We start from the raw sequence: 20542 nt of genomic DNA, 5'->3' as shown, positions 1-20542 counted from the left end.
ACTTGTTGAATTTTGATATGTATTCAGTTATACCCTCAGGGAAAATAATAGAAATTAGAGTGAGAGAAAGTGCTGTGTATAAAATTAGGCTTTCAGATTTTACAGATATAGGCTTAAGGGAGGGTGGGGGTTCTTTTGTATCTTAAGTTGAACGAATGCTTAAATTAGTTGATGTGAATTTAAGTTTTAAAGATTATTATTAATTAACTCTTCTCTTGTCTTTGCATTTACCTTCCCAGATGTTCCAGCCTATCATTTTACTTATTCTCATTCTTGTATTATTTTCATCACTTTCTTACACAACAATATTTAAACTTGTCTTCCTTTTTACACTGTTTTTTGTACTGTAAATTTTTCATCATCTACCATTCATTGTAGTATTTTCAGTTTGTTTATTTTGTTCACCCTTCAAGACAAGAAGTAAAAGAAGTATAATTTCTGTAGTAACCAATGCTATAAAAACACTGAAGACTGCTTATTTCTTTAAAAAGACACAACTCATCTTACCACGACCAAATTCAATAAGAAGCCCAAGCACTAAAATATTTCAGGTAAGAAAGTAAGTGTGACATTTTTCTGTATGAATTGTTTTAATTTTGCTGCTTTTTTTCATCCTGTTTGTCTCCTCTTGATAAATAATTGGCATATTGAATATAAAAATGGACTACATGTCTCGTAATTATTTCTCAGTAGCTCACTATTATTATTCAAAAGCTGGACGAACATTCACAATTTGGTCACATTTCCAAAAACTACATACATTTGTAAAGTACCTTTGCCAGGTTACATCAAACTAGCAAGATAATTTTGACATCCAATAAATACCTGAAAAAAAATACAGGAAATAAATGTGACCCTCATGGAAGCTAAGTAATGTGTTGTAATGCCAATGTGTTTTGTCTACAGAGATATGCTTGGAAGCATGAGATTGGATTAGGTCTTAGTTCATTTAGGAAACAGTTATCCCCATCCTACTCTGTTTGACCAGATTCCCACCAAACCTGCCATTCCTGCTTTTACTTTTTATACTTGAAGTCATGTATTGCTAATTGAACTTGGAGTTCAATTTGGATACTTGGAGTCCTATCCTCCATAATAGAATGCCTCCAAAGCAGGAAATGCTCTATAAATATGATATGTGAATTGTTTTGAATAGGGAAAAAATACAGTCATTCTCTACAATTTCATTAAAATATGGTCATTTTCTCGAATTCATTAGACCACAATCCAAGACTGGTAACATAGTTCTGGCGGGAGTTGCTCTCAAGATATAAACTAACTTCAGTAAACCTGAGCATCCCCCTTTCTCCTCATACCTAAAGTGGCCTGGATAGACTCCGTCTACCCACAAGACCTATTCTGTCCATCTCATTGATGGTTTATCCAGTACCACCCAAGAGTCAGCAATCTCCGCACTTGTTGAAGTCACATACTTGTAAATACTCACAGGTTGGGTTGATGGATATGAAAATCTGTGGAAAGTGAAGTATCTTGCATGTCTGCAAAAAGAATATGTGGAAAAACTTTGTTCTAAAAGTTGCTATTGGTAATGGCCCTTGGAATCTCCAGGAATTTAACTTTAAAGGGACTCTGATTTATCGTCACATCCTCCCACACATCCATTTGAGTATTAATTAAACAAACAAACAAACAAAAAACCTTCACAATAATCTAAAACTTTAGTTTAGAATAACTGCTCTTACTCTCTACAGGGTTTGTTTGGTTTTGGTTTTTGGTTCTGTTTGTTTTTTGATAGGGGGAGGAGAGACTTGGAGTGAGGAGTGGTTAACGAACGGAATCTGTCAGTATGCACTTCTGGCTTTTCATTTTAGCGATTCAGAGAGCTAGGTAAAACTTCATTACAAAAATGAATGAAATGAGATAAATACCATGTTTAATCAATTATATATAATTCAGGTGTTTACTTTTTAAAATTTTTTCATCTCAGGGATAACAAACACTTTAAAAGCTAAAGTTTGTCTGTTAGATCCGTGATAAGTTTCCAGGCCACCATTTCAGGAACTGAAAGTAAATGTTTGAGAGCTGAAATTTAGCTGAAATATGTATTGTCTTTGGAGCCAGTTACACCTGTTAAAAGGCTCTCAGCCACCTACAGAGCATTTGGAAGTGTGTGGAGTGTTGCAAGTTATTGCAATGACTGGGAAGTTTGCTGGCATTTAGGAGGAAGGGATCAAAACTTCAAGGTCCCTGAAATCCCACATCACAAAGAATTGTCTTGTCCAAACTGCTGATGTTATCTTTGCAGATAAATGTGATGTGGTATGCACTCATTCACTTCAGAAGCATCATGCTTATTCACTACCATGTGTGACTTTAAGAAACTGGCTTTAGATTTTAGTTTTATCATGAGATTAATCAAAAATGAAATAACTAGATCGTAGTTCTCAATGCTAGCTGCACATCAGAATTTCTGGGAAGTTTTTAATTGGGGACATAATCCATACTAATTGAAATAAAATGTACGGACCTAGGCATCTGTATTTTTTTTTTTTTATTATACTTTAAGTTCTAGGGTACATGTGCATAATGTGCAGGTTTGTTACATATGTATATTTGTGCCTGTTGGTGTGCTGGCACCATCAACTGCAATCAGCAGCCGCATCAATTCAATCATTTATATGCATGTATAACTCCCAATGCAATCCCTCCCCCTCCCGCTCTCCCATGATAGGCCGTGTGTGATGCTCCCTTGCCCGGTTCAAGTGATCTCATTGTTCAGTTCGCCACCTATGAGTGAGAACATGCGGTGTTTGGTTTTCTCTTCTTGTGATAGTTTGCTAAGAATGATGGGTTTCCAAGCTGCATCCATGTCCCTAGCAAAGGACGCAAACTCATCCTTTTTATGGCTGCAATAGTATTCCATGGTGTATAATGTGCCACATTTTCTTAATCCAGTCTGTCACCAGATGGATATGTTGGGTTTGATTCCAAGTCTTTGCTATTGTGAAAGTGCTGGCAATACTACGTGTGCATGTGTCCTTATGTAGTAGAATAAGTTATAATCTTTGGGTATATACCCAGTGTGGGACTGGCTGGGTCATATGGTAGCAGTCTAGTTCTAGCATCCTTGAGAATTGGCCATACTGTTTCCATAATGGTTGAACTAGTTTACATCGCCGACCAACATGTATAAGTGTTCGCTATTTCTCCACCATCCTCTCGCAACAACTGTTGTTTCCTGATTTTTTATGATGGCCATTCTAACTGGTGTGAGATGGTATCTCATTGTGGTTTGATTTGGCATTTCTCTGATGGCGAGTGAGGATGAGCATTTTTTCATGTGTCTGTTGGCTGTATATGTCTTCTTTTGAGAAATGTCTGTTCATATCCTTGCCCACTTTGATGGGTTTGTTTGTTTTTTTCTGTATATTTGTTTGAGTTCTTTGTAGATCTGGATATTAGCCCTTTGCAGATGAGTAGATTGCAAACGATTTTCTCCCATTCTGTAGGTTGCCTGTTCACATCTGATGTAGTTTACTTTGGCTGTGGCAGAAGCCTTAGTTTAATTAATTAGATCCCATTTGATGGCATCTGTATTTTTTTAAATGCCCCAGAACCACTACTTTTAGATATTTGAATTGTCTAAAATACATGTTCGATATAGCCCCAACAAAGCTTACAGTAAACTATGTGATGCTAAGATATAGGATCATTAGTTGTCTAGGTTTGAGTAGACTTTAAAGTTTCAGCTGCTCAGTGGATGTCTGAATTCTCTCTAGAGCATTTCCACTTAGTTGTATAGCCTTTGCCAGAAGGGATATCACCTCCAGTGATAAAGCAGTTATATTTCTGCACTGGTGGTGGTGCCAGAAAACTTGGCTTGCATTAATACAAGTTCTCAAAAACACAAAATTAAAGGTAAATAGGAATAATACCTAACAGAAAAGAGAACCAAGGTGAATAATGTGTGGGCACAGCGTCACACACTCACTGAGAGACACAGGCACGTGTGCACACTGAATTCAAGACTCAAGATGATCCCACAGTGATGTAACATGTTATTACAATAAAATCCCTAGGCATTCTTAGGTGGACTGACACCATAAATATATGCAAGGGTGGTGCAAACACCTCAGTGATAACTTGTGACCTGAATAGGGAAGGAGAGCTGTCTGGACTAACCAAAACACCAGCCTCAACTATATATCTCATTTTAGGAACTGTGGTCGTGTTCCTTATGTTGCCCTTCTGGCAATAGTGGTATTAATCTTACCTGTGAATTCCTAAAACAGTGATAAGGTTTGACTCTGTGTCCCACTCAAATCTCATCTTGAATTGTAATCCCCATGGGTTGAGGGAGGGACCTGTAATCTCCACATCTAGAGGGAGGCAGGTGATTGGACCATGGGGGTGGTTTTCCCCATGCTGTTCTCATGATAACAAGTGAGTCCTCACAAGATTTGATGGTTTTATAAATGTTTAGAAGTTCCTCCTTCACTCCTGTCCACTGCCGCCTTGTGAAGAAAGTGCCTGCTTCCCCTTCCACCATGATTGCAAGTTTCCTGAGGCCCCCCTAACTATACAGAACTGTGAGTCAAACCTCTTTCCTTTATTAATTACCCAGTCTCAGGGAAGCTCTTTATAGCAGTGTGAAAGTAGACTAATACAGGCAGTGATTTTATAGAATTTCATGAGACTCTTGAACCTCATCCAGATCCTCCATATGTGAAACTCCTGTGAAATATTGGGAAGAGGAAAGTAGGCTGAAGCAGGACTGACTTGATTACTGCTCACAGATTCTGGGGGCTATGGGATCATTCCAACAGCTCCTCTGAAGTTAGTGAATCAACTTTACTGAACAGTTGAATTCCAGGGAGGCTCTTTTCCACTCTGCCCCACTCACTGCATACACCAGGTTCCCAGTTGTGCCTGTGTGTACACACAGATCCATCACACTGCGGTGTATAATGAGAAATGCTGCAGGGTCAGGGCATTCAGACCTGCCTCTGTCTTAGGGACATGCTGGGGACCAGTTGGTGGAAGGTGGGGTCAGAAAATTGCCAGTAGGCATGAAGTGACCTTTTTCCTTGCCGTCTTTTCCCTGTAACTTAAAGCTGTTCAGTGGGCACCTAATATCCAGGATGCACTTATCTCTTAAAGCATAGAACATAAACTTGGGAATATAATTTAACAAAGATGGTGCCCAAAACCTCAGAAAGAGAATCCCCAGCGTCTTCCCCTTTGATCCTGTTGCTTGCATTATTTTTGTTGTATTAAGCTGTTTCTGAAAGAGGAACAACCACGCTTCTTGATTCACCAAGAGAGAAAAGACCCTCAATTATTAAGACAAGGCGTCGTCTTTTGTTTGGACCTTTGAAGCTGTGCTATTTAAACATCACACCAAACTAAACTCAACAGAGCAAGCCTTATTCTAGAAAATTCCCTTGTATGCACATTCTTGGCCATAGGAAGAAGTGTCTTCTTGTTAATTTGGCCTAGATCTAAGAAAAAAGGAATTCAGTTGGCTATTTTTAAGCATAAGTAACTAAACTCATAAAACAAAGGAAAATTCAGTCCTGAGCCTGGAATGTGTTTTGGCCTGTATTCTCTAATCTTCAACTTTACTTTGTGTGGTAGAATGGGATATGCTTATTTAATTAGCTGCCAATGACATTTGGACTGTCAATTTGGTAGCTCAGCCTTAATTCCAAATATTCATGCAGTGTTTGTAACTGCATTCTGATAGAACTACAATCCAGTTCATCTAGCAGAGTCATACTTTGTGTCAGACACCATAAGTGAATGTAGAGATTGAAGAGAAGGTGGAGAATAGTACCAGAAAGTAAGAAAAGTCGACCATTTATTAAACTACTGGGATATGGTACAGTTAAAACATAGTATGCATGAAGACATAACTGCTTAAACCCTAGCTGTAAACCAATTAGGTCTAATGAAAGATAGATTTCTTTCTGCGGTTTTAATTTTGATCTGGTTTTCGATAGGTAAAGTAATGTCATTCACATTTTGATGAAGCACATTTCATGGGTAGGTCCTGACATTCTCAGCAGTCTACTTGTAGAATTTCAGATAAAAACTCATATAAAATAGAATATTTCATGGCCTGGAGATGGCAGAACACCTTTGTAGTTACAGTAATAAATGTGGGAATATCTTCAATGCTTCTAAACTGTACTTTTGTGTTGATCAATTGAGAGAAGGGAAAGTGGTAGTGGCTGTTTTTCATGCTTGCCATTTTGAAAGTGTGTGCAAATCACAGAATCTCTAAAGGTCCTTTCCATGTAACTTAAATACATTTTCATCCATGTCTTCCCTGCTTAAAGGTGTATTTTCTGTACTCACTGGCAGTTCTAGCCTGTGTCTGTCCTAGTGAAGTTGTGGGTAGTATTTTAAATATTTCTGGGGAACCTTTTGAGTAGAGTACTGTTATAAACCACTTGATCAAAAAATAAGAGCAGCAAATATAACAGTTTTTAGATGTAAAGAGAAACCTCAGAAACCTCTACCTTGCACTGCTCACTGTTAAGCCAGGCCATGTTGTCCTAAAGAGCCCCATCTGATCTTTTTATATCCCACATATTTATGATTAATAAACTTAAGTCTATTGACATTTCCTGATTATTCAATTTCACTGTTACCATTATAAAACTTTTTTAGTTCAGAGTTGAACGTATTTTTCTGTAGCTATTTTTCAAAATAAGGTACCAACAAAACCCAACATCTGAAGATAAAATTGCAAACATTTAGTTTAAGATAATACATAATCAGTGGTTGTTAGCAGTTATGCAGCCTTTACAAAAATGTTCATAAAATTTTATTGACTTGCATATTTGGTGTTTTCAATGTTTTGAATCCAAATTCCTATTTAGCATATATTAAACTCAGATAATAAAACTTGCCTTTGTTTTGATGATTTTATTTAAATTATCAGTAAAGTTTTAGATATATTTTAAAATGATTTTAAGTGACTTTTGTTTTTTAGGAAAATAAGCATTAAATAAACAGTGACAGTGTAGAGCATTACACTAATTTAAAAACTAGAACTTTTCAGAAAAGTTTAGAACACCAACTCACTTAAGAAAATTGCAGGCCAGGCGCGGTGGCTCACGCTTGTAATCCCAGCACTTTGGGAGGCCAGGGAGAGTAGATCATGAGGTCAGGAGATCGATACCATCCTGGCTAACACGGTGAAACCCCATCTCTACTAAAAATACGAAAAATTAGCCGGGTGTAGCAGCTCCTGTAGTCCCAGCTACTTGGGAGACTGAGGCAGGAGAATGGCATGAACCCGGGAGGCGGAGCTTGCAGTGAGCCGAGATCGTGCCACTGCACTCCAGCCTGGGCGACAGTGCGAGACTCCCTTTCAAAAAATAAAAATAAAAAAAAGAAAATGGCAAACCACCCTGAGGTATTCATGAGTGGTGCAATATCTTGACTGTTTGAAGAGTTATAATATCATGCATACTCCAGATATGGAACTGTGGAAATTGTTGACTCTGAAAAAGTGTGCTTTATGCGTTTATTTTCTGTAGTCTCTTCTGAATGTTTTTAGTTGAGCTGCTTGTGTTAACAAGCATGATGCATAAGTGATTATTGAAGGCTGGGAAACGGCATCACTTCTTTTTGAGGTTGCCAACATGATGTACCTTTAAAGCCAGCTCTTTAAGTTTATGTCAAAAGTACCTGCCTTAACCTGTGCATTCAAATATTAAGAGTATGAGGGGCAGAGAGCAACTCATCAGTTTACTTACTTGCCTCAAGTGATTTAGTAAGGGAAGGTAATTTAGAGCTTTTTTAAATAAATGACTTACATACTCTTATTTCTTAAAGTCAGAACGTTCAGTTTAGTTCGTAGTTTATAACTCCCTTCCTTCTTTCTTATAAACAGTTTTTTTTCACATTCTTTGTTATTCCTTTTGTATCTCTGACTCCTGAACAGACAAAATAGAGTGAGACTTCTTAAATAGAACATCCTGTATATTGGCCTAGATCAGTCATTTATAACTGGGTTTCAACATGACAAGGTACTGAAATTAATTTTTTTCTGGGCATTAGGTGACTCCTGGGAATACAAGCAGGAAAGGAAATGTGTATCTTCTGAGCCTTTGCCTGAAAGGAAATGTGTACCTGCTGAGGCTGTCGGGCCACTGCATAAAGGGCCTTAGCATTTGTGAACAAGCTTAGATTACATCTAGTGGAAAAAGCCACAGTGAAGCTAGTTGAGGTAGTCAAGGAAAATGAGGACTGCCTGGCCTTGGACTTCATCTTGATGTGGAAAAACTGTCCAAGAGGGGAAACCGAAGCCTCTGTTCAGCCTCCTTACTTCAGAGGGAATGTACTTGATTCAGATGCAGCTATTAGTTTGAAGATACCTGATATTTGTAGAAAGTGACTGGATTCAAAATAGTAGCAGGGATTGAAAAGAGTTGGATAAAAAAGGGTGAGGTTGGCCAGGCACAGTGGCTCACATCTGTAATCCCAGCACTTCGAGAGGCCAAGTTGGGTGGATTACCTGAGGTTGGGAGTTCGAGACCAGTCTGGCCAACATGGCAAAATCCTGTCTCTACTAAAAATACAGAAATTAGCTGGACATGGTGGCGGACGCCTGTAATCCCAGCTACTTGGGTGACTGAGGCAGGAGAATCACTTGAACCCGGGAGGTGGAGGTTGCAGTGAGCTGAGATCGTGACATTGTACTCCAGCCTGGGCGACAAGAACGAAACTCCATCTCAAAAAAAAAAAAAAAAAAAAAAAAAAAAAAAAAAAAGTGAGGTTACAGAAATCTTATTTTGCAATATATATTGATGGCGTCAACAACAACAGAATACAGTGGAAGGGTCAGACACAGCTGCTTTTGGGGATGTACTAAATACCTACTGCTTCCTTCCTGCATTTGAATAGCTTTTGCCCTGCATGATATCACCATTTTGCGACTCTCTTTTCCTAAACCCTTTTCCTTTATGAATTTTTGAGATGTTCATGGACAAATTACCCATCAAGGTATTGTGCTTATAGGCTAATATGGACTTACTGAGGGACCTTGGCCATGGAAAATGGGTCTGGCTGGTTCTGCAGAAGTCATCTGATTAGAGTGGGCCTGGGGGCTACACCGAAGTGTGAATTTAGGCCTTCCTTTCTGTAATTTTACCTCCAAATCCTTTACCGTATCCCTCTCATGTCATGATGCCACATTTCTTTTGACCTCAACTCCAAGTGCTCAAAATCTAACACCCACTCATGCTGTTCCCCATTCAGATCTTCCACCTCTTTCCCCACTCCATGCCCTGTGAATGAAACAGATGACTTTCCCGACCTCTAATCAAAGCCTACGCATATTGATTTATTCCTTCTAGTCCTTAGTATGTGCTACCTCTTCTCCTTTTCTGTGCCGAAGTGTGACTAGCCAATAATTATTTCATCAGTGGTATTTTACTAGGCAATTATTGGAAATAGAATGCTGTCACCTGGTAGTGATAAATCTAACATTTCTTGTAGAAGATATAGGTGGATTAGTTACTCCCTGGGGGGATATGGATTAGTTCCTCTGTCCTTCAAATTACATTCACCAAGCCTGAGCCGTGCATTACTGCTGAAACAGCGCAGCAGAGAGAAGTGGCTCAGGGTGGCCCTCTTGTGGTGGACAAACATTCCCAGGACTCTTCTGGTCACTAAAGAAAAGGTAGCCCTCGAACAGTCCTTTTTATTATTTTGATTCTATTCTCATTATCAGTATCCTCCAAGTCAAGAATCTGTAAATAATACAATGAGATGCTAAAAGCAAATTTGAAAAATGTGAGCAAGTTCTGTTTCTAGTTTTAAAATAGCCCACATTTCTCAAATATGTTACTGTTTGGTTCAGAATTTGGACCACGACTTGAAAAGAACAGATCATTCAAACGTGTGTCTTTTGAGTATTTCTGTCATCTGGAAATGCCTGTGCATAAGCCCCATGATGGATGTGCTTGGCTAAAAAACCTATTGACGTGCAGCCTTCAGAATAGAAGAGAAAGCCAGTGTCCCATGATTCTAAGGATAAACATCCCCCACTGGAAAAATAGTGCATTAGCTGGCAAGTAATAGTCCAAACATGGAACTTCTATGGATAGTAAATATTCTGTGTGTTATCCTCATAATTTTATATCCCAAAACAGTACTTTAGGAGGATCAAAATTATATTTATTAACACACAGTTGAAATTGCCATTCTAGAACTCAAATAACACAGGACCAAATTTGACAGAATCAGCTGTGGAACTTTATCAAAAGTCTGAAGCCAGGACCTCACCACTGGATGGTCTGAGTCAGAAGTCTGGGGAGAGTTCCAGCATGGCTATTTTTCTTTTTCATTCTCTGTGTGATTATCGTGTGCAGCTAGGGCTGCGTGAGAGTAGCACTAAACCGTGATCTCCTTGGTGGAATGCTGTGGGTACTCCTAGGAGAGACTCTCCAAATTTGTGAATCTATACCAGTGTAGTGGGCTACTCAGAATGTAAACAGTCACGCTACATGTCACATTTCAGGGAATCTTCAGAGCTGACCAGACCTGTTGAAGACAAGGACTTCTTACTCTTCTTTGAGTCCTCTTGGTCTAACCAGGCATAGAATTGGTATTCACAAATATTTGTTAAATGGAATGTTAAAGTACCCAAGACCTTAGGAATTGAAGATAATTTGAGATTCAAGAGTTCTGCTAAACAACTGAGATCTCATGATCTTAAAGTAATTTCAAAATTGCAAGAGGAAGACATTATTCAAGAAAGAATTACTTAAACTACATCCCTTATAGTAGCCTTTGAACTTTAACATGCACAAGAATGAGTTTAGGCTGGGCATAGTGTTTCAGGCCTATAATCTCAGCACTTTGGGAGGCCAAGGAGGGAGGATCATTTGAGCTCAGAAGTTCAAGACCAGCCTGGGCAACATAACAAGACCTTATCAAAAAAAAAAAAAAAAAAAAAAAAAAAAAAAAAAAAAAAAAAAAAAATTAGCTGGGCATGGTGGCAAGTGCCTGTGGTCCCCTGTTCAGGAGTCTGAAGCTGGAAGATTGCTTGAGCCCTGGAATTGCGGTTGTAATGAGCCATGATCACACCACTACACTCCAGCCTGGGTAACAGAACAAGACCATCTCAAAAACAAAACTAAAACAAACAAAAAATAACAAGTTTAGTTTTTTAAATCTTTTCTATCTTCTTTCTAATGAAAATAGAAACACAGTACCCCTTTTATTGTTAAATATGTTTAAAGGGTAAAAGAATCAGCAATGGAAAAATGATGTAAGCAAGAAATCAGAAGCTCTCCAGTCTCATAACAACCAGGTTGTCACAGCATAAAGAGAACAAATGAGTAACTGCTTTGTAATACTTCAGGATCATTCTGCAAACGAAACTATAGATTAAATATGTACTGGCATGCTTAAGGCCATGTTGCTGTGTTGGTCTTCAGATCTTTTTAACTGCTAAGATAAAATCCATTTGCCTTTTTATTTTGACCCAGTGTTTACAATTAGCTAAGGACACAAGCCTCTTCAGATAGTAATAAATACTCAGCTGGCCAGGCACAGTGGCTCACGCCTGTAATCCCAGCACTTTGGGACGCTGAGGCGGGCGGATCATGAGGTCAGGAGTTCAAGACCAGATTGGCCAATATGGTGACACCCTGTTTCTGCTAAAAATACAAAAATTAGCTGGGCATGGTGGCGTGCTCCTGTAGTTCCAGTTACTCAGGAGGCTGAGGCAGAAGGATCACTTGAACCTGGGAGGTGGAGGTTGCAGTGAGCCGAGATCGCGTCACTGCACTCCAGCCTGGACGTCAGAGCGAGACTCCATCTCAGAAATAAATAAATACTCAGCTATGGGATTCTTATGTCATACTTGGAAGACAGAGTATCATCTCTCTCATTTGGACATAGAAGAAAACTGAATTTAAAATTTGCCAAAGCCAGAAGTCAACTTCTCAGTCTCCTCTCATATCCAGCATTCTTATTTCAATTTTCTTCCCTTGCACTTCTTGGAATTTTGAACTTCAAGGCTCTCCACCAGGAATGAGGAGACCGGGATTCTATTCTTGGAATGGCCAGTAAGTGGCTTTGTGACCTTGAGCAGATGAGTAACCCTCAGGGCCTCTTTCCTCAACTGTAAAATGAGAAGGTTAGCTAGATGATTTCAGAAGTTCTTTCTGACTCTAAAATTCTGTAAGTCTGGAAACACCTGCTAGTGACATTTATGCACGCATTATTTCTCTTTTACCCTTTTCAAAATGTTTTTGATTGTGCCTTAATATTATTATTAATATAGATCTTTTCCAATTGTTTTTAGAATTTTCTTTTTTGTTTCTTGACAGCAGGCGGTGTTTCTACATTTATTTTCCATTAAGTGGTATTATGTACATTTCTTTATATATCTGTTATATGTTGAAATAAGATTAGTATGTCATCAGGTATGAATGATGTAATTCTAAAACACAGGACAATCATTTGTGAATTTCATATTTGAAGATTTAAATGTTCAAATGGTTTAGAGATAAACTGCATTACAAAACAAATTGCATTTTTTTTCCATAAGGTTTTCAGTCATTCTGACACCTGCTTGAAAACCTCAGGCAGTTTGAGATGTCTGAATATAACTGTTAGGGCTGAGTATGCCAGCGTCAGACTTTTAAATCTGTTCATTTTATGTACATAATTGTGGGAACTTTTCTTTTAAAAGTTTTCCTAAAAAACAAAAAGTTTTCAAGGGAAAATCTCAAAAGCTGTGCTGAACATTTCTTGACTTTGCACTGTATCAGCTAATTGACTTACTTTCTGTCTTTGGGGTATGAAATATGGCATGGAAATTATGTATTATACATAAATAACATATAATATAAATTTTACATGTATATATATATAATTCAACAGAAAAGGTTGGTAAATACTAGAAAAAGTGGTAAACTTGGAGTAAACTTTTTGTCAAAGACTTTCACTAGTATTTGATTCTGTGTACAATTTAAGATGAGCTTTACTGTGACAAGAAGCAGATGAAGCACTTGAATCTGTTATACGTTGAAATAAGATTAGTATGTCATCAGGTATGAATGATGTAATTCTTTCTAAAACATAGGGCAATTATTTGTGATTGCCCTGGGACAATCACACTGGGACATCCATGAAGAAAGAGATTGAAATGGGTACTACTGAGTGACACTTAGGAAGTATAGTCCAACGTTAACATCTCTTGTAACTTAGATACATACTATCTGAATTTTCAATAGGATTTAGAAAATGGTCTTAATTTGATTTACAAGTGATACATAGAAGTTAAGACGTTTGGAGTAGAAGAAAAGGTAAAGGAAACAATGTTTTTTGTTTTGTTTTTCTGAGACAGAGTCTTGCTCTGTCAACCAGGCTGGAGTGCAGTGAGGCCATCTCTGCTCACTACAACCTCCACCTCCCGGATTCGAGCAATTCTGCCTCAGCCTCACTAGTAGCTAGGATTACAGGCCTGCGTCACCATGCCTGGCTAATTTTTTTTAGTTTTAGTAGACACAGGGTTTCACCATGTTGTCCAGGCTTGTCTCGAACTTCTGACCTTGAGTGATCCACGTGCCTCTGCCTCCAGAAGTGCTAGGATTACAGGCGTGAGCAACCACGCCCGACCGGAAACAATGTTAAGATAATTCTGTATTGATGTTTTTGTGCAACTCCCTCCTGCCTCTCCCTCTCTCAAAGAATCTTCTTCCTAGCCTCATAAGTATGGAGGTAGACATGAACTACCCTTTATTGTGTGCTTGGCGCTATATATATTCCTTCATATTCTTATGGCCTCTTAAAGTAAATATAATTATCTCTTTAAGGAAGAATCAAGGTCTACAAGATCACACAGATAAGTGGTGGCAGTAGAACTAGATTTCTATGACAAAATTCCGTGGTTTGCAATTAAAAAAAAAAAAAAAAACAGTTTCAAACCCTTTTCCTCCACATGGGTGCGTTTCTATGAACTTTTGCAGGATGCTTTACCACTATGAGCCTTGGGTTTTATCAGTAAGATCAGATTATGAGTATCTACAGACAGAATTGCTATGAGAGTGAATTCAGATAAAGGTCTATTCAAAGTACTTAGCACAGAACCTTGTAGAGAGTTGGCCCTCAGTGAATAATTACTATTATTACTGTAACTATCACTGTTGTTGTTGTTTTTGCTATTGAGATTATGCTGTCAGGCTTTCCAGACACAGAGTAGGGTTTCATTTGATTGTCCTACATGTATTAAAGTCCTACTATGAACAGGTTACTATTATTAAACTTTAGCTCCTCATGAAATGTTTATCTGGAAGCAGGTGAAAATAATATCAGTAAATATGTATTACTTTAAAGACCACACCAGGGACGCTCTTCAGACCTGAAGACCTTATTGTTTAAACTTGTATATTTGCTAAGTTAGGCACAAAATTGCTCTAGAGACTTTTTTGACTAAATTAAACCAAATGTCATCAGATGGGTGTGTGTACAAAGCCACAATAAACCTGGAAATGTCGCTGGGGAGGCAAGATCTCCTAGCATTTCAGAACAGGCTGATTTGATCATGATTTAGAGAACTTTTCCATATGTTTAGGCTGCTTTCTTTTCCTATGTCTGCAGCACACTTCAGTGGAAAATAAGCCCATAAGTGTCTCATATTTGGGGTGTGTGTATGTGTGTGTGTGTGTGTGTGTTGTTCTCCCACAGTAAGAAATCTCATCCTTTCCCATGGGCTCTAATTTTCTCTAATGTAAAGACATCGCTACTATTGTAGATAAAAGCAACACACTGTCAGAATCACAGAGAGCTAAGAGGTTGGACTTTATGTCCCATTTCTATTTTATTTGAAGATAGAAGTTTGATAACTTTCACAGATCTTTTGAGAGTATGTAGTATTTATAATTATGCTATACATGTTGTTCTGCCACATCCAGATGCAAACTTCTAAAGGCACAGCAGAGTACATCCTACCACCAGCTGAGAAGGAGAAAGAAGTATGGAAGGAGCGAGATAATTCTTGCCTATAAAAAAAATGAGTTTACTTTCCTAATAAAATAAATCTAAAATTGGCCATTGTCATCGTATGATGTTAACAACCAGCTCTTTTGGCAAGTTTGAAAATACTGGGCTCCATTATAAAAGCTAAAAATGTCCTGGACCTGGAGTTGTTTACCCAGAGCAGGAGCTGCTCTAAAGTTACAGAGCTCTGGTTGGAAGAGGTGGCTTGAAGGCCGCCTCCAAGTAACTGACGTCACTGTAGTCTCAGCTGCTGCTGTGACACTAAGCTGAGCAGCTTTTTGACTTGTAAAAGTGGTGAAGGTTTCAAAGGGACTTGCCAGTACTGCTCTGTGGAATAGTTGGACTTATTTTGCATCCCCTTTTCTTGTAAAGAATTGAGATTCACCGAGTTGAGACTTTTCTCTTTAAGACAGCTAGCCATCCACTTCCTTCCATTGCTAGACTGACCAGTGGTCGAGCATCCATAGGATTTCTCCCCAGTGTGAAAGGTATGTTTCTTTCCAGCAAGTTTACAAGCAAGTGACTAATTATGGCAGGCTACAGAGGGGCTGCTGGTGAGATGTTTTGAACTATGGATACTGTTTAAGTGGAGTGTAATTTCAACATCTGTCTCTGCTGTTGTCTGTGTCTGGGCTTAAAAACAGTGGGCGGGGTGCATAACAGATTGTACTGACTCCTAGGAAAAAGGCTGTTCAGCTGCTCAGGGTAGATTTCCCAACTCTGGACTGACAGTACCATCCGTTCTTTGAGACTGTTTTTCCAACACTGCTTCTCAGTTGTTTGAAAAGCACTTTGCCCATCATTGATTTTCACGAAGTATATTTATTCAAATGTGATTTTTTTATTCATATAAAGACTTTTAACATTTGCAAATAAAAGTTCACAATCCTTGAGATTGTTGGTAAATTGTGGTGAAAAATAAATTTTAGTTTTATCTAAGGTGGTGGTGGTCTCTCTGTAGAGTTAGTGTTTCTATCATTTGAGCTGAAGTCTATGCCATTCATAATTGAATAATCTACAGTTAGGAGGGAAACTTTTTGTTCACGATGGTTAGTTTTAGACATTGTTTACTCAAACCAAATGTTTGCTTTAAAGTTTGCATTTTATGAGTTAAGTAAAATCAGTGTGCATACAGCTTGGATGTTTTCTAATTTGAGTAAATAACTGTAAAGAAAACAAGAAAGAAGATTATTAAATGAGACTGTAAAGTTGATTCATTCAGAATTGTGGTAGTGTCTCTTTGACCTTGTTGAAGCATGAGGAATGTGCTAAAACAGCAATAAACAGCAATGAAAAAAATTTCCCTTTTACCCTGTAACAAAGTCAAATCACGGCGGTCTTTGGAAAGATTCAATTGCAAGTGAACAATAGAAAGGAATGAGATTTATTAATTCATTGAAATAATTCAAGTGATTATAATAGCCTGGAGAAAGGGATAGAGAATTTAGGAGGTAAATGGTACATTACTCTGATAGGTTATAAGCATGGGAATTCCTAATCCATCAAAGTTAATCAGAAGCAAAGCATCTTCAGGCCAAATGAGTCTTCTAGGAATTGTGAGATTAGCAGTACCTACTGTGTGTGGCATTTCTATTGGAATATGTAACCTCTTATAAATGAAAAATCCTTAATTATATGAAAAGTGATATGTTTAGCAAAAGGAAATAAGGAGAGCAAGAAACAAGTACTCTAAACAATAATCTAAAAAGAGAGAAGTAGAAATGGAGCAGCTGCCCCTAAGGAACGCCGTTGAGTTTGTTTGACTGCAATCCAGTTTTCAATGGGCAAGATGGAGGTTGAAAGGGTAGTGACCAAGGTCTCCTAAGAATGGAGCACCCCTCAGAGAAAGAATTGCTGCCATGACCAGATGGAGGCTAATTTGGGGAATGAAAATTTCTTGTGAGACTTGTGTGTTACTCTTAAACTTTGCTTACTGGTAGGGCCGGAAGGCTAGCAAAACTATTTGCCTCCCATCACCATACTTATGCAACCCACTCACAACTCTTTATAATTCTGGCTTTCAGCCCTGGAAAGGGGAAGTAAGTTAAAAGGGATTATGCAATGCTGGTTTAGAGTTGGGGTGTGTGACTAAGTACTGCAGCTCACTCTGTCCTCTTACATTTGCTCTAATAAATTTTTATTCTGAAATGGAATTCTAGAAGGAACAACATAAACTGGAGAGCCAAAGAGATATGGGGTAGGGGACACAGACAGCAGAAATCCTTCCTTCTCTCCCACATAGATGCCAGTATCTGTGGGAGAAAATGAATGACAACTAGGAACAAAAAGAACTTTTATTTTTCCCCCAGTAGAGAGCACTTAAATTGAGTTTTGAATCTGCTGAACCACTTTACCCCATAACTTCTCATTACAAAACATTCTGTCTCTACAAAGTTGCCCCTTCAGTATGATTTTTTTTGTAATATTTAAGTCAGATTTATAACAAAAGCAGTTTTACATAAGATTTGTTCACATTTTACTAACAATAAAACTTTTCTTTAAATACTTGACATGTATCTTTAAAATACTTGAAAAAATGCAAAAGAAGATCATGGAGAATATGAGAGTTCACACAATTACACTTGCTTCTATCTCGTTTTTAAATAAAGATCAAAATAATCAGGTTTTTTCTCAGAGAACAACAGGGAGAGGGATAGATGAAGAAAAGAGAGGAGAAAGGGAAGGAGGGAGGAAAGACAAGAAGAGGAAGGGAGGGAACAAGGGACAGAAGGAAGAAAACAAGAAGCAAGTATTTATCAGGCATTTGCTATGATCTAGAGCAGGGTTTAGGCACTTCTTTTAAGCATTTTTCCCTTTTGCTCACTTAATCTCCAAAACAATTTTATGCCCCTCCCCCTTTATATTTAGAGGTATATGTTTGGCTACGTTAACATCTAACATTATATTTACGACAAGACTGAGATGCTAAGGAGGCCAAATCCTTCCACAAAAAATTGGCACAGATATTGCTCTATAGGAATGTTCTTGTAAAGGCTTGTTTCTGATCCATAACTATTACATATTTTGGCACTAGCAACTGCTCTGGGCCTGGAAAGGAAAAGCTCCATACATTGGCCCTTCTCCATATTAAGCGATGAGTTTGGCTCTTTGCAGATACAGGTCCAGGATTCATTCTGCTTCAGGACTGTTACCTGGGTTTAGATATAGTCTTGTTATCAAGAGCAAGACTGATTTAGGGTATTCCTGAATGATCTTCTGGTAGGTTAAAAAGAGAAAGGCCTGGCATCTTTCAACAGTAGTATGGAAACGATTAGAGAAGAGTTAGGAATAGAAGGAAAAATTGGAGCCATTTGCTACACAATTGTAGAAAAGACTTTATGGTGATTTCGGAACATTTCCAGTGTTTAAAGACAGTTGGGATAAAACATGGATTTCTCATAGCTCCTCTTTTCCAGGTAGCTTGAAATTAGTCTGCATCCTTTTTTAGCTTCTTTGGTTAAATCTGCAGTTATCTCTTATTATCTCAGACCACACCATTCTTCCTAAGAAATTACAGTGGTAAATACTTTCTAGTCAGCAAGGTAGTTTCGGCACACAGTTAATTACATACAGTTTTAAAGCAGTCTGCTAGTTTCAAGACAAGCGAGACATGATAGCACTTTTAATAGCCAGATCTAAAATTATGTATATTTCTTGACTGAATTAATCATAATAGTACTATTGCCAAAGACATAGGAAAAAATTATCAAAGTATCTTTAGTAAATAGTTTGAGAGTAGAGTAACAATATAGATCCCTAAATTATTAGGGTGTTTTGAAGGCAGAACCCTGCATGTATAGCTAACATTTTTCATTCTTATTCTATTCTAATTCATTGATTGTGACTCAAAAAATATATGTTCAAAACTGTTTACCACTCAGATATGTATGTTCACAACAGTCTGACAAAAATAAAATTAGTCTTCGATATTTATCTTATTTTTAGGCTATGAAATATGCAATTATCTTCTGTGAATACAAAATTGGCGCTTGCTGCTTGGGTATGTGGGCTTAATTTGGCAATGCCAGCACCTACAAAGCTATTGATTGTTGGGATCTTTGTCCATAATTAGCATTAGCTGCCACCAGTAAGTTATAGCATTTTGATAATGGCCTAGTGACTGAAGAGTTAGGACATCTTATAGGCACAATTATCTTAAACAGAGATTCGAACATTTTAAACATGTTTTCTACCTCCTAAAAGGCACATGACTTATTTAATACAAAAGTATTTGAAGTCAAAATGAAATTTTGTAAAGCAAAAATAGAAAACTTTCTTAAATTTCTCAAACTACTCTGCATTCAGTATGCCATTTAATCTTTTAACAGTTCTATGACTATCCCCATTTTAATGCAGAAAACTAAATCTCAGAAATTTTAGACTTATACCAGAGTTACATAGCTGATATTTTAAATTGTGACTTCAAACCTTAAATGCACATCCCTGAAGGCTAGAAAATTAATTATTTCAGTAACTACTTAATGTATTAGAGGATTCCCTGAAAACCGAGCAAAATGTTTTATTCAATTCTCTGTATTCGATATCCTAAGCAGTTTATAGTATATAGTCTATTCAAAGGAAAAGAGAGCATGGATAAATTTTAACATATATTTCACAGGATAGTTTTGATGCTTCTAGATTTTCCTTGATGAAGTGACATAATGAATATTTTTTTATAATTTAGATTAGTTTCTGGATGATACATCAGTCCCAAGTTGACTACCAACTTTGGGGTCTTAATAAGTAACACAGTAATGACATTTGGCATAGGCTTGATCTCTGAATATAGAATTAAGAATGCAACCCAGCTCTGTTTCAGGAATTTAAGTCATAAGAGTATGGTTGCATCAGAACAGAAAGAATAATTTTATTGCAGCAGAATCTGTCACAGTCTGTAGACGTGACCATACATTTGAATTGTATACTTCTACTCTTAGATATTCAAGAAAAAATCTACTTTTAGAGTAAGTGGTTAAAGGGATGATTATATCTCACATGTGCACTTAATCATCTTGTCCACTATAATTTTGCTGTCTGGTCTCAGAAAGGGAAAAAACTTTGGACGATACTTTTTACTTTATTGACTGTGTTAGTTTCTTCTTCTTAAGTAGACTGTTGTCATCTCTTTTCTTTCGAGTCCAATTTTCCTATAGTTTGTTTATATGAATGGCTCGACAAAATGATAAATATATTTCCAGAAAGCACATGGATTTGGAACTCTCTCTTGTTATGTTTATATTAGGCTTTATTTTAAAGGCAAGTGAGACTGCTTCAAATAAAACAACTTCAAGCTTCCAAGAAACGGTTAAGAGGAGGCAGAAAAGAGCAGAAACACTTCTTCACCGACACTTACACTGTTGCCATGGACCTACATAAGCAGTGGGAGAACACAGAGACTAACTGGCATAAGGAAAAGATGGAATTACTGGACCAGTTTGACAATGAAAGAAAGGAATGGGAAAGTCAATGGAAAATTATGCAGAAGAAAATAGAAGAGGTACACTTTAATTTGTTGTGGATGTACTGTAATGTTGAAGTGCAGGTTGAAAAT

At 37.6% G+C, this 20542-nt stretch overlaps 2 protein-coding genes across 4 annotated transcripts in view; both read left to right on the top strand.

Annotated features, from left to right (window-relative positions):
* Window positions 1–457, top strand: part of MTCL3 (MTCL family member 3) — a 50229-nt gene extending 49772 nt beyond the window's left edge. The window contains exon 7 of the mRNA XM_017879641.1: window positions 240–457. Coding sequence (XP_017735130.1) covers window positions 240–350 — 111 coding nt within the window. The 3' untranslated portion in view covers window positions 351–457. The remainder of the gene's footprint in view (window positions 1–239) is intronic.
* KIAA0408 (KIAA0408 ortholog) overlaps window positions 1–20542 on the top strand; it is a 35214-nt gene that overhangs the window by 2097 nt on the left and 12575 nt on the right. For 2 of the 3 annotated variants that reach the window (XM_017879604.1, XM_017879612.1), the window contains exons 2-3: window positions 240–551; window positions 20234–20488. In XM_017879604.1, the coding sequence (XP_017735093.1) occupies window positions 20354–20488 (135 nt within the window). In that variant the 5' untranslated portion in view covers window positions 240–551; window positions 20234–20353. Of the gene's footprint in view, window positions 1–239; window positions 552–15259; window positions 15480–20233; window positions 20489–20542 lie in introns of those variants that run through there. The other variant, XM_017879618.1, reaches the window with a different exon arrangement.

This window comes from Rhinopithecus bieti, unplaced genomic scaffold, assembly GCF_001698545.2.
Source record: "Rhinopithecus bieti isolate Rb0 unplaced genomic scaffold, ASM169854v2 scaffold_19, whole genome shotgun sequence".
Lineage (NCBI taxonomy): Eukaryota > Metazoa > Chordata > Mammalia > Primates > Cercopithecidae > Rhinopithecus > Rhinopithecus bieti.
This window is presented reverse-complemented; position numbering and strand designations above follow the sequence as displayed.